The sequence below is a fragment of the Elephantulus edwardii genome, unplaced genomic scaffold (genome assembly GCF_000299155.1).
Source record: "Elephantulus edwardii isolate Elephantulus edwardi_28Jun2011 unplaced genomic scaffold, EleEdw1.0 scaffold00007, whole genome shotgun sequence".
NCBI classification, from domain to species: Eukaryota; Metazoa; Chordata; class Mammalia; order Macroscelidea; family Macroscelididae; genus Elephantulus; species Elephantulus edwardii.
The window spans coordinates 23557247-23572604 of NW_006399757.1; the positions used below are offsets into that span (position 1 = coordinate 23557247).

The window sequence follows — 15358 nt, forward strand, 5'->3', positions numbered from 1 at the left end:
CTCAACAGCATATAACACTCCAGGTAAACTGAAGTCCTACAGGAAAAGTCTTCTACAGACAGACCAAAGCAACAGGTCACTTCAGTAAGGGAGTAGGCCCTTTCTAAAAAGAAAATGAAAATGAAAGACAAAATTTTTATGTAATGACAAATAAGAACACAGTCATGTTTTTAGTAAAATATGGATATTTAACATGACTTATTAGAAAAATATGTACTGTACACTAGTCCACAGTCTGTTATGTTCTGTTATGATTATTTTCAGCAATCTTCTATTTTTGCTATCTTAAAACAACATTTAGGGCAGCTGGATGCCAGATGGAATTTTTTCCTTTCCACCCACTTCCCACTGCAAAAGGAAAAGAGGCTCTTTGCATCCTACGTGGAAACCTTTAATAAGTTACTTTTCCTCATCTTTGTCAACTGAAGTATTTCAATCACTCATAAATCACCAAACTTGGGCGTTTTCAACATGAGGCAAAAAATCTTGTATTAAAAAAAAACTGTATTTCAGGTGGACATACATGTCTGTTGGCTGTTTATTAACAGAGGTATTAACATTTCATACATTTTCATGAAAAAATGTTTTTAACTGGGACTAAGTCAAAGTCAACTTGAAAAAAAATTACAATGGTCTTTTTTACCCCCACATCAGATGGGTAACATGTCGACATTGTAACAAGGCTTAAGGGAGGCACATGTCATACTGAACGCCCAATTACCATGCTTATAAACCAGAAAATGATCTCCAGTGACATTTTAGGGTAAAGGTAATATATAAAATTGTGTTGCAATTGATTGTTGTATCTTTTTATTGGAGCTGCTCACAACAGATCCTTCATGCTTACAATGGTTAATGTTTCACAGGAAAAAAAGAAGACTTCTGGGAGCAAAGAAGCCAGAGCAAAGAGGAGACCGCCTGACTCATTCGGCCACTGTTCAGCCGAAAGAATCTTAAAAATTCAAATATAATAAAATGTCTCTGTCTCTCTTGCTCAAATTCCTCAGAAGAGCTCAAAGTTGCTCTTGGGCTAAGCCAGCAAGACCCTGTACATCTTAGCTCTGGGATTCTCTTCACTTTTCTTCTTTCCGTCACACCTGTCCTCCAGCCACTCTACGTTCTTTTTGGAGCCCATCCTCACCCAGGGTCTTGCATCTGTCCAAATGTTGATCCCGCCTCACTTCTCTTAGGAAAGCTTCTGACTCTTCAAATCCTGTCGACTGGAAACATGCCAGAGTCCCCAGCTCAGGTCCCCGAGTCAAACTCCTCGTATAGTGTCACCACACCACCCACTTATTACACAGTTAACTGTTAAATCAGTGAATTTCTCCCAGAAGTTCCATTCCAGCCAGGGAATGGAGAATGAGGGCAATTCCAGGGGCCCAGGAAAAGTTATAAATTGATACAAAAGCCCCCCTCCTCTCCTTTTCTCTTAGAAATCACATTCTGTAACTTGTAAATTCTTTCTTTGTCTCCTTGAAAAGTATGCAGATCTCCTCTAGGACTTAGGCAGTTCCCTCCTTGAAATGAAGCATCAGCAGATCCTTCCCTTATTGTTGTGAAGAGATGAGCATTGCTTCAGGTAGTCTAGCCCCAAATTGTAAATCTGTCTCCTGCCCTGGTGAAGATACTAGAAAATTAGTATTATTGTCTTGCAAAGAGGACTGTAATGGGCTCTTTCTGCTTAGTGATATAATGGTCAAGACTCCATTCTGGCTTTGTAATCTCTTGAGTGGGCTGTCTGTGATACATCACCATCTGGCTTAAAGCTAATTAAATAATAAAATTGTTCATTCCCATCTAATTCCTCATTATTTTTTCTGAACCGGGACTAGGTTCTGTTTTTATAGTTACTTTTCTGCAACACTGTATCTCTATGCTCAGTATCTCTTAATGTCTCCTCATTTCTCTCATGTTTCAGCAGAGCACAGTTCTCATGAGGGACTATCCATCTGTCTGTGAAGCTTTTTCTTAGCTTTCTATCCTCACAATGTTGACTATAAACCCAGTAACAAAACCACCTAAGATCCTTCAAGAGATACCTAATAAAAAAAATGAATCACAAAACAAAACAAAAAACAAAAAAGTTTCCTAATCAATGCAATGCAAACTCCTCATGGTTGTCAAGTCAGAATGGCTCCTACCTGACACTCAGTGGGTTTTCAGAGACTAAAAATCACACGGAAAGAGAATGTCATCTTCTCCCTTTGGAGCAGCTGGTGGTTTTGAACTGCTTGCCTTTGGGTCAGGGCAGCTCCTTAATCACTAGACCACCAGAACTCTCTACCTAACCAGCAGTCTGTGTTACCACAGCGTCTCTTACCTCAATGTTAATGAAGAACTGGCGGAGGTGGAAAAGGGGAAAAGCCCAAGATTCTCTCTGATATGGAGTGTATACATTACTGAGGTGGGAAGAACACCACAAAATAAAAAAGACCTATTTTTAATACCTTAGTTTGCTATTTCAATATTGCAAGTATAAGCCTCTGATAAGCTTAGAGAACAGCAGCTGTACTGCAGGAAAGAAAAGATCCTATGATAACATGAGTTCGATAGCTCAAACTTACTGAGAAAGTACCAAGTTTCTTAATTGGGCCTTTTAAAATAAACTTGAATATTTTCAGAAAAATAAACAAATCTCTCTTCTTTTTAAAAAAATGCTGAAACTTTTTTTTTTAAAGAAAAGTCAGGACTTGCACTGGGCTTTTTGGAAGATCCTAAAAATATAGTTAATGAGCAGATGGTCCCACCAGACAGCATGCACCCATCACTGGCAGCCTGGGTGTCATTTTCATGGGGGAGAGGAAATCAAAACTATAATTTAAAGAGCATGCAGAATGAACGAGACTTGTAGACCTCACTTTTGAATAAATGAGGAAAATATGAATCGGTCTAGTTGTGAAATGTGTCTATCAGAAGTATTTCTCTTTCTGAATGCTGTGACTTGATTAAGACATCAATACAGTTCCATTGTGGTGATTTCTCAGTGCACATGTGGAATGTATTTTGGATTGTCTAACACACCTCAATTCAGGCTTTCAATAACTAAAGAAGGGGAAAAAAGCCTCCAACTCATTGTCAGCTGAGTCAGAGCTGACCCTCCAGTAGGTTTTCAAGAGACACTCAATGATAGGGGAAGAAGATTACCCATCATTCTGCAAATTCTCAAATCTGGTCGATTTGAACCAGCAGAGAAGCACAGCCATTGGGCTAGCAGTGCAACTGTGCATGCACGGTACCACAGAGCTGCCCTGGCCTTCAATAACGAAGCAATGATTTTGTAAAGCTCTATTTGTCTTTATGTCATTTTTTTGGGTGTGTGTGTGTGTGTGTGTGTGTGTGTATGTGTGTGTGGTTAAAATAAGCTACTGGTAAACTGCAAATAATGTCGAGATTGCTCTTATGGGAGTCCGAATACTGAGTGGTAAGACAACTTTTCTCTTTTAGCATTTCACCTTACATGCCAGCTCTTTCTTTCAAACAAAGTCACAAACCAAATGAAAGTTGGAAAAAGGTAGCAACTAACTTTTAACATGGCTAATAAACATGCTAGCAGCCAGAACTCTCCAAACCACTTCTTCCTCAGCAATCCTTGAACAACTAACCCTTTGACGTAGGTAGGCAGACTTCCAGGATGAGGCTGCAGGAAATGGGGAAGGAAATTCCGGTGGAGGCTGAGTGATAGGGACCCTACCCTGGCAGCTGATTGTGCCAAGATTCAATTCCAGAATCTGTGAAACCCCCTTCCCACCCATATTTCATGAGTGAACTAGAAAAGGGGAAGGAAGTAGGGTGGGTCCCAGACTTAACAAAAGCTCTGACTGAAGAAATCCTGAGGACAGGGAGGGGCACAGACTAGATCTCCAGGAAAGGTATAGCTGAGCATGGTCTCACATACATTTTATAGATCTTTATTTTTACAATTTAGGAACCAGGAAGTCTGTTCATGAGGTATCGCTGGTATTTCTAATCTGTACATTAATACACTATAATGTATAACTCTCAGGGAAAATGAAGTTTTGACTTTTGATAAATACTGCAGTTGTATTCCCAAAGACTGAATCTACAACTAGATAAATACGTCACTGTAGCTATTTCACTTATGCTGAAGTGTAAATAGTTTACAAACTTCTCAAGTCTTAAATTAGGAATCAAACCAATTAAGCAGCTTAGCATTCTTTTTCTTTTTTCCCCCTGGAAACCTTACTTAAGACCACCACCATCCCTTCCCCCATAATACATGGTGATCTGTCTCTCTGCCAGTGATGTTCTTCTTCTCAGGACCATCACCCATCACCCCTGCCTTTTCCTTAGCAGTGCAGCTCTCCACAGACCTCCTAACTCAACTCGCTCCTCCTCACTCCCACGTGCACGCCTGAGAGAAGAAAAGCACGCTCCGTGGCAATCATTCCGAGCTCACTCGAGTCCACGTCTGCTTCACACTCAGCTTCCTCAGCTTTTAAGGTGAAATAATATTGCACCTCACATAGGCTCTCCTCAGCCTCCTTTTCGAGAAAAACTTAACAAAATAGCCAACGGCTCCTCATTACTTCTAGAATAGAGAATTTAGTAGAGAAACTGACCAGAATTTACTCAATTCTAAAGGAACAATTTTCCTTTATTCTAAAAGTCTCCAGATAGGTCCAACTTTATTTCTCACCAGATCCTTCTACTCCTGTCTCCTTATGGTCTCCTCCTGCAATCATCTCTACTTTGTGCATTTTCTAATGTTATTCTTTCTGTTATTGTTTTCTGTTTTCAACTGTTTAAATCCAACCCAAAGTCTAAGTTTATGGTCCAGATCAAACTCCACCTTCACTATAAGCGCAAATTGTATTCCTGTAAGTATAAATTCTTTGAACTTCTCTGTATTGCTCTATAGCTAAGTCTTGTGGTAGAATGGATTAAGTGTTGGAGTACTAACTAAAAGGCCAACAGTTCAAGCCTCCTAACTACTCTGTAAGGGAACAAAAGGGCAGTTTGCTCCTGTGGAGACTTATGGCCTCAGAAACCTGGTGGACAGTCTACCCTATCTGTAGGGTTAGAATGAGGCTCTATCAACTTGATAGAATGGGTATTGTTTGGGTATCTCTTTTGGAATTCCTATCATTGCTTCCTTATATGTTAGTTATCCACGTCAGTATCTTTTCTCCACAAATGGAATCTATTTCTTAAGAAGAGAAACTACCTATAGTTCTCTGGATCTCTTAAAGTATCACCTTTGTTGTTGTCAGGTGCTATTAAGTTGAGTACAACTCATAGCAACCCTATGAACACCAGATCTGAGACCCGTCCTGCCTTGTGCCATCATCTCTTAGTATTGGCTAATTGAATGAATGAATGAATGAATGAATGATGAAAAGTATTCAAGAATAATAGAGTAAATTCAACTAAGATGGTATAAGGCAAGAGAACATCCTGAACATAAAGGTAAAGTATGAAGAAGGAGCACAAAGCATTGGAGCAAATGCCAAAACTTTGACCCAGTAAGGTACCAACTTCTGGAGCTACCAGACTCCACTTAATGTGCTTTCAAGGAATCTATTCTGAAAGAAAAGTCTGTGTAGCCTTCATACTGTTAGCTAGAATCTTTATGTAGCAATTCACTTAGGAGAAAGGCACCCTGTACCCTAACACAGATCTTCCACACTTGAAACGTACTGTAGATAGACAAGGGTCAGGGTGGGGGAAGGCAAGAGAAATGACTTCTGTAGATTGCAAAAGTCATCAACAATTTGGTGATAAGGAAAATATTCATGTGTCATATCAAAGACATTTTTAAAACATTCAAAACTTGTTTAACGTATGGCCTATCATTATTCATTAAAATTTACAGATTTTTACCTTTTGAGTGACTCATAACGTCTATCTCTTCTGTTTCCACAGTCACCACTCTGGTTCAGGATTACACATCTCACTTGGCTTACTGCTACAATAGTTTTCCCCAAGGGCATTCTCCAACACTTTTTTCTTTCCCATCCAATTTTTCCTCTTAACCAATGCCAGAGAAATCTTATGAAGACCTACTGGACTATGCCACTTTCCTTCTTGAGGGCTTCCTTTTCTTTGCTGGAAGGGCAAGTCTAAACTCCTTCAAGAGGCTGGGCTGGTCTTTTCTAACTGAATTCTGGCCTCCCTTTCAGCCCAATCCCTGCACTCTCCATGGATCACTGCGTCTCCCTAGTTATGTGTCTTCTTGCTGGTTCCTTGGCCTGAAATAATCCTCCCTGCTCTGCCCTTCTTTATGACTGTTACTCATCCTTCAAAGCACCCAAATGGTTACACCCACCTTTTCCTCCCCATTGATCTAATCACAGAATTAAGCCTAAACAAATGCAATGCTGAAAAAATAATTTCTTTAATTAATTAACAACTAAATTTTAATTCCATGACCTTAAACTTCAGAGTGAGATGGATTGACACAGTTACTACAGCAATGGGCTCAAGGATATCAGACATGCTGAGGATGGTGCAGGATAGGACAGAGTTCAGACCTGTGGTTCATAGGTTGTTTGTTATGAGGTGAACTGGACTTGATGGACAACAACAACAACTCTTAGAAGAAAAAGCCAATCTCTGTCCTTTTCTTAAAATTTTTGCATAATAATTTTGAACTATTAGAAATGAATGCTGGGTACACTCACTTGACTATAGCTAGTTAATAGGAAAATGGAATTCTTCCTGAAAAACAGGATAATTTGCACTTGAATTTATTTCAAAAACACCTTGCAAAAGACACCCAGTGAGGTATTTCTCTAATTGCATGCACTTAAAATTATGGCATTTACCAGTTGAAGAAAAGATTAGAAATGCCTACTCTGAGAGCTCTAATAACTTTCAATTTGTAACAAGATGTTCCAACAACAAAAGCTTTATTCTAACAAATTCATGTGTCTCTCTATGCAGTACAGCCTCAAGATAGCGTTCTTATTTTGACACATGAATAAAAAGGGATGTGGCATTTTATAATTGTAAAAGCAAAGTGAACAATCCAATCAGCAACCTTTTCTACCTCAGATTCTTACCACTCTTCACGTAACTAGCTAAAGCTCAGGAAAAGAAGATGAAGCGGATAAAACCTTTAAAATTTTTTAGAGAAAATTTTAAAATGATGAAAGAGCTCTGTGAAGCTCCAAAGTTTACTCATTATTGTCATAGGAAGGGGAACTTGCAGACTTAATATTTACATTAAGTAAACGACAGTTTCCTCGGTTCCTCTTTGATCGCCGAGTTCTCATGAACAAGTTATGGAAAAGAAAGCAAGAACATAAAAACCAAAAATATCGCATCAGCCTCATGAGCACTGTGAACTTAAACACAAACCAAAGATACAGGGATAGTAAATGTTACCAAGATATAAAATAAAGAGCCTTAGTGGCACAGTTGTTAAGAGAGCAACTACTAATCAAAGGGTCAGTGGTTCTGACCCAACAGAACATGACAGGAGGCTTCCATAGGTGACACCTTGGAATCAACTCAATGACAGTGAGTTAAGATGCAAAAATATGAATACAATCTGTCAGGTGATTTTTGCCTCTAATCAACTGCTTTAAAAATGTATAAACATCTAGTATCTTCTATCATTCAAATTTGGCTGCAAAACTTGTACTATTCATGTTAAGTCTGAATTACCAGTGAGAAGTCCAGATTTCTATGGTTACACCTTTAGAGGCTAATAGATGCTCACACATCTGTTCTCTAGCCTGGTGGCCTAGTGGTAAGGAATTGTGCTACCAACTCCAATATGTATGGTTCAAATCTGCCAGATGGACCATGGGAGAAAGATGGACAATCTACCATGCAATTGACAGTTTCTAAAAACCCATCAGAGGGGCAACTCTGGTTCTGACTCCATGGCACATAATAAGATACACTAAAAACTCAAACTCATTGCCATCGAGCCAGAACTGACCCACAGCTGATCATCTCTTAGGTTTCTTGGGTGTTAACGACTTGGGAAGAAATTACTTATTTTTCTCTCACTCAGACTTAAACCACCAGACAAGAGCAGCCTCTGGATTTGTACTATAATTTCCTGTAGACCAGACTACTAGGGCTCCCTATATTCTCATTAGCTCAGACTATTTATAATATTTTTATAATATGTAATATAAGATAAAGACAATTCTGGTTTGTTTTTAATAAGCATATTGCTTAAGGCTCACGACTGCTAGCCTTGGTGATGAAGTGGTAACCTGTTATTTATCAGATTTTGAAAGATCTTGCTTTATCTCAAGCTGTCACTGGTGCACTGAATCTATGCAATCAACTGTAATCAACATCCTTCATGCTAAGGTCTATAGTTCAAGGAGGATGCACTTCCTTATCATCACTTGTTAAGACTCAACCTTATTCCAGAGATGTCAAACTGTAGAGGAAAGGTGCATTTTGGAAATCAGTAAGACCAAGTCTGGGAGAACTACCATTCTTCTAATGTAAATGAATCAAAGGAAATAAGGCTTTGAGAAATGCAAGTCACATAATTTAAAAAAAAAACCTCAACTATCCTGAGAACCATGCAGGGACTGAGTCAGTCTGTGATACAGTGACCTTTCAGTGCGCTTGTAAAGATTTCAGCAAGTCCTTAAAATTGCTAATAGTTCTCAGAAAAGGGAAGGCTCCTGAGACTTCCAACCATGCTGAAAGTCAATAGTCACCAGAGAAATAGTTCAATCACAGGCCTGGAAACTGCTTAATTATTCACCCCCTTGAGACACCAATTGTAACCATTTGATATCTCACTGTTAGAAATGTGCTGTGTTATTAAACTAAACAGCATGCCATCTTCAAACGTCTCACCTTGTCTCCTGCTCAGTAAAAATCTTGTCATTTATTTTGATGGATTTGGAGAAGGGGGAAAAAACCCAACCAAACCAAACCAAACTACCAATCTATTATGAAGCCATTTTTCTCCCCTTAGTAAGAACTGAGGAAAAAAATAATTCCAGTGGAAAATTTAGATCAGAGAAAGGCATATTTGTAAGGACCGAAGAACTTTTTCCCTTGCATGAATGGCTTTGAATAGTTCAGCGCTGAGAGTGAAGGCTTAAAAACAACAAAATACAAACAGACAACAACATGTTGCAGCAGAAAGTGGTCCCATTGTCTGCTCAGCATGATGGCAGCATTCTGAGTTACAAGGCTCGTTCTGAATATCGGCTTTCAGGAGAAACAGTGTCCCTTTCCTTCACTTTTAACTAAGTCCAAACAATACAACTCTTGTTGGAATACAAGCTTCCAAAAGTCACTGGGAAAACTCCCATCAGACCCTCCCTTATGGCAAGCCATGCACGATCTGTTCTGTTCTTATCTATTTCTAGTGACTTAGGATACATTTGTTTGGCAGTTAGATCCAATGCCATACCAAACATGAAACACACTGGATTTTTGTTTCCCAATTCATATTCTCCAAACTATCTGATGAGGGAAAAATCCCGAGGCCATATTTGAAAGTTATCAAATCAAGTTTATAAGCAGAGAAAGGTACTTCTGTTTCAATGTGTGCACACTTTATATATTTTATATGTGGTAAGGGTTCTCTTATAAATACAAATCCACTAGCATACCCACTGGCTGAGAGCTCCAAGCTGCTGCCATTTTTCATGCTTTAAAAATTCAAAACCAGTCAATCAATCAATCAATCAATAAACTCTGAAGAATGTAACATAAAATAGTCTTTTCCTCAAACACACAATCAGGCAGAAATGGTTTCTCTACCCCTTCAAAACTGCATCCCCAAGAGAAAAACAGCTTACCTGTTCAGATTTCTCCTGCTCTCTCTTATCCAACTGCAAAAGCTGACAGTTTTCTTTTGCCAACTTCTGGACCAGCTCAATTCGTCCGATATCATCTCTCTCTTGAAGCTTGCACATCACCCCGGCCTTAAGAGTTGGAGAAAAAGCGAAGATATACTTAAATCCACAGTCCCAGGACATGACACCACTGCAAAGTTCACCTCAGAGTAAACTCATTTTGCCGTCGCCTGCAAATGTGTGGGGAAGCACTTTGCCTCTCTGGAACTGAAATTATACTCTTTTAATTGAGGAAAGTGGCACCAAGGGACTTTAGGCTGAGACCAAGTATCAGTCCACTTTAGGGGAGTGAAGGGCAGAGCAAATGAAATCATTTGCTACTGTGTGTGTGCGCCTGATATACCACTATTTGTTTGTTCCTGACAGCCTGTTTCCTGTTACACAAGCAGAGCCCAGCAAAAGGTTAAAACTCATGGGAAAGTTAGCCAGGAACCATTCTGGCAAAGAGGGCGAAGCGATACAGAGGCCTAAAAATAACAGGGCAGGACCTCCTAATTCTTTAGCACCATGACATCTGTCTACATGCAAATATAGAGTTAAGAAGATTACAAAATGAATTTTTCTTCCACACATGGAAAATTACTATGAGACAAAATACTCTCAATTTTGCCAGAATATAGTGACTTTAAAGAAAAAAAAATGTCTTTTTATTTTTTTTTGTGTACCATCAAATCAGATCTGAGCGGTACAGGAGGAGATTGTCCCTCCTTCTTCAGCAGAGCATCTGGTGGATTTGAACCATGCATCGCTGGGATTGCAGTGCAGCTTCTTGCCAGTAGGCCCCAGAGCTCACCTATAGTGACATCTTTAATTTAAAAATAAAAGTTGGGAAAAAACCCTAAAAATTCAATCATCAGGGTTTGGAAGGCATCCATAAAGCATCAATTTTTTCCATCACCAAAGCACCTCAGTAACAAAAATCTTATTAGGAAGGAGGTGACCCTCATTGCTGTTGAATTGGCCCTGACTCATACTTGATGCTCTAGTGGGTTTTCAGAGGCTATAAACTGCACAGGAGAAGGTTGTTCATCTTTCTCCAGCAGATCTGCTGGTGGATTTGAACCACCTGCCTTTAGGTTGGCAGTCCAACTCCCTATGAACTAGGTCAACACAGAATTTTGGATTAGACTTCCGGATTAGATTATGTTCAATCTCACTCCCCCCACTCCCCGGCAAATCTTCTCCAAAATGATTCACACTGGCATCGTAGGTCCTAATTTCCTAAAGAAATCTGGAATTTCACTTGGCAGGATCAGTTAGCACTATGGAATCTTTGCTTTAGTCAATACCAATAGACAATCAGAGCATGAATAAATATGGGGAAGGAGAAGTGAAGTAAATGAGAAAAGCATTATGATCTTAACAGTCCATATGTTGAAAGGGCATCTGAGAAATGGGGCCATCCTTGCAAAGCAATGACTAAGTCTTTTTTTTGTAGGGGCAGCAACACCCCATTATGAGACAGTTTCTCCAAGAACTAGGAAACAAACAAAGTCCAAATCACAGACTCCCAAATTACCTCTGCCCAAGTCAGAGATACATTATTATACCATCCCTCCTGAGAGGCCTTCAGGGTCCTTTCGAGCAATTCCTTTGACAACGATCTCAGTTTATTTTAAGACAGGCTGTTCACTGTTTGAGAGCCAAAACTGTTGGGAAGTCCCTCAATAAGGTCGTTAAAGCTATGAAACCATTTCACATCAGTCCTTAAGTACTAGTTTGCTTTTTTAAAAAAAAACAAACCACAAACCGCCTTTTTTTATTAACATAAACTTTTAATTTTATACTGGTTTACTTACAAAGTTTGTATACATTGTTTTTCACATCATTTCTTCCCCATTTCCTGTACTCACCCCTCCCTCCACCCATCAATTTGTGTAACCTTATGATTACGGCCCCCCATCCTCACCCCTGTGCCCCCCTCTTAGATCCACATACATGTTTTACTAGTTGCCTTTTAAAACAACTGAAACTAACTCTATTTCTTATGTAATACTATAATCTTTCAAAAACTTATATACCAACACTGATCATATCCCTTTTCTAGCCTATTCCAAGTGTACGCCCCTGGTTTCTCTGACAATTTTATTCATTTGTTCATTCATTCACTCAACAGACTGTATTTGAACAATCAGTATGTCCCAAGCTCTAACCCTGGTAATAAAAACAGAATGAAAACCAAGTCCCTAATACCATAAGCTCACATTCAAGACATAATGCCTACATGTAGATGTTTATCTCTAAATCTGGTGGGTGAGTGGTAAGAAACTGCACTGCAGTCCTAAAGGTAGGCAGTTCCAATCCACCAGCTGCTCCATGGAACAAGGATGGGCAATCTCCTCCTATGCAATTAACTACCTCTGAAAAGCCACTGCAGGGTCAGTTAAGAGTTGGTTCCAACGCGATAGTATTTAATAAAAACGGTGGTAGTTATATGAGTTGGTTGACTCCACAGCACCCCACACTGCTATGTGTTGTCAAATCAGTTCTGACTCCTACGACACTGTCCATCAGGTGGTAATACACAATGACCTAGATACCAGACCTAGTGCTGTCAAGTAGATTCCAACTCACAGAAACCCTCCATCAGGTTCTTGAGGCTAAATCTTTATAGGAAGAGACTGTCCATCTTTCTCCTGTAGAGCAGCTGGTAGATTTTAATTACTGACCTGTTACCCCTGCAACATATAACACATTCTGCCAACCACCAGAACTCTGTATGTTTGATGAAAAAGAAAATAAATGGTGTAAAGGGCACAGAAAAGAACTCAAGGTGGTGCAAACAGCTTGTACTCAACTGCTAACTTAAAAGCTCTCAGTTCAAACCCATCCAACAGTATCATGAAATAAAAGGTCTGGTAATTTGCTTCTTTGAAGATTATAGGCTAGAGAATCCTATGGAACATTGCTACTCTGTAACACGTGGGGTCACCATGGGGCAAAATCTACTTGACAGAAACTAACACCCACAAGAAGACACAAAAATGACTAAGGGAGCTCTGGTGGCCTAGTGGCAAGAAGCTGCACTGCAATCTCAGAGGTGTGCGGTTTGAATCCACCAGATGCTCTGCTGGAGAAGGAGGGACAATCTCTTCCTGTACCAGTCAGATCTGATTTGATGGTACACATACAAGAAATAATAAAATAAAATAAAATTTTAAAAAAAGACACAAAAATGACTGGTGGTTTTGTTAAGGTAGGATTTTCAGGGGCTGACTGAATACAAACCTAAAAGGGGCTAAGACATTCTGTGGATATCTAGAAAAAAGAGGGTTGAAGGCAAGAACAACAGCGAGGTCCAGGGACCTGGATGCTTTGGCATGGTCAAAGAAGAGCAAAGTCAACAGCATGGCTCAAGCGGACTTGATCAGGAACTGTCGCTGGGGGCTGTCTCTAGAAGATTCTGAGTCACAGTGGCCCTGTATGACAGTGCGGAACTGTTCTCTTGGCTTTTGTGGAGCTACTGGGTGAATTCGGACTGCCAGACTTTCCGTTAACAGTCGAGTGTTTAACCAATGCACCATCAGTGCTCTGTGGTCAGCAACAGAGTGGGGAAACTAGGCTGTGTTAAGGAACTTGCATTGTTTAAAAAAACCCCTGAAAATCCACTGGAAGTTTCTGAACAGAGGACCACCATCCCATGTTTTATATTTTAACAGAATCATCCTGAGTTGTAAAAATACTGCGAGAGTTGGGTGGCAGGCAGTAGTCTGCAGAGGTCTTTTTTTTTCTTGGTCTTCAAACGAGATGAAAGTAGCTTAGAAGTAGTAGTAGAGATGGTGAGAAGTGATTAGAATCCAGATATTTTTCAGAGACAGATCAGGAAGATTTTGTTGTTTGAAATTCTCTATAATACTTGGCCTGGAATAATAGGGGAAAATGGAGTTTTCACTCGCTGAGATTAAGAAGACTCAAGGAGAAAGACAGAGTCTGTGAGACTACCAGATGGAGCTGTGTTGGCAGTCTGCAGGTTCAGGGGAGAAGTCCAGGCATGAGATAGTAATCTGGGAGTCTCCCCTGTGTAGATGGTATTTAAAACCAGACGACTGAGTGAAGTTTCCAGTAAAGTGAAGTAAACAGGAAAGAACAGAAATATAGGAACTAAATCTACTGTCTATATACTGGGAAGACTCCAGAGAAATCAGAAAAGATATTTGAGGGAGTGGCTGGAGAAGCAAACCAGGAGTATTTGCAGAGCAATGAAGATAGGGTTTCAAGGATGATGAAGTAGAAAAAAACCCAAAAAAACACCAATTGCTGCTGAGATGCCAAATGAGGCAGTTTCAAAATAACTGACATTGAATTGGACAGAAGTAATTGGTGACCTTGAAAGAAACAATTTCATTGGAGTGTGTGGTGTTAAGGATTTATTGTTCAAAATGGCTTTCCTAGCCATCGCCTTTGCCTTTGCCATGTGGCTGGGCAGGAATATGTGAGCAGGGTGTGTTAGCCTACCCACCAAGGGGACAGGCTAGTCTTGTCACTAAATTGAGCAGACTGGGCAGCAGATTTGGAAGTCTTGCCACTGGCAAAGCAGAAGTAAGTATGCAGTGCATGCTCATCAGGGCCTGAGGTTATCGGGCTACTCAGACTTACAGCAGCAGCATTGATAGAAGCAGAGGACCAGAAACTCGACGTGAGAGGAAGCTAACCTTGGGATTGCTACCCTCCACCAAACCAGAGAGAAGAGCTCTGCCCAAGTTTGTTGGAGCACTAGAGGAGAAGTAGGAAGAGCCATAATTTGCTTGCTAACATTGGTCTAAAGCCAAAAGGCTCAAGACTGAGGTCCCTTGATAGAGTACATTTTGGAAGCTGTACTGAGTGATTGACTGAGTGATTGTATTCTGCTACTAACCTGAAGGATAGCCTTTTCACTTCCCTAAGATGGTTGTGTGTGGTCTGCGAGCTATTGCATGGATTTTGGACCCAGTAAAGATTGGTGTTGAGATTAATAAAAAGAGGTGTAGGAATGAGAGGGACATGTCTGACCTCATGGGAATTGGTTTTGTGCTGCTAGTGTTGTTGAAGGGGACAGTTCCCTTCTGAGAAGCTGGTAAAGGTCAAATATGGCCATGCCCAGGTAGCCCTTGCTCTTTAACAGGGTGGCAGTAACAAAAGTGTGAACGGTGATGTCAAATCCTACTGCTTTAAATAATGGCTAATTCAGCAGTGTTGTATCTTTGCTAGAAATCACTTGGTATACTGGGAAATTTGATATAAAAGGGAAGGGGTGCATTTTCTGCAGTAATGCCCTTGAGTTAGACAGACAGGATAAGATCTACCTGCAGACAGAAACAGGAATATGAATATTTCACCCACTATGACAGGAGGGAAAGTGAATACCACATGTAGGTGGGTTGATATATATGGTGATGAAAATGTCTAAACATTTTTTCTGGCGCTGGCTGAAAATCGCCTGTGACTTCATCCATAGCCACTGGCGAGAGTCAGCGCCCAGAGCCATCAGGGGCTTTAAGCTCGTTGCCCACTGCTGTGGTGTGGACAGCTGAAACCCAGGCCCCAACAGGCACCTGGGGGGGAAAAAA

General features: G+C 40.2%; 1 protein-coding gene across 1 annotated transcript in view; it reads right to left on the reverse strand.

Annotated features, from left to right (window-relative positions):
• The window catches only part of RAPGEF5 (Rap guanine nucleotide exchange factor (GEF) 5), a 325340-nt gene that overhangs the window by 118181 nt on the left and 191801 nt on the right, over positions 1-15358 (reverse strand). Inside the window, exon 9 of the mRNA XM_006880289.1 lies at positions 9756-9881. Within this exon, the coding sequence (XP_006880351.1) occupies positions 9756-9881 (126 nt within the window). The remainder of the gene's footprint in view (positions 1-9755; positions 9882-15358) is intronic.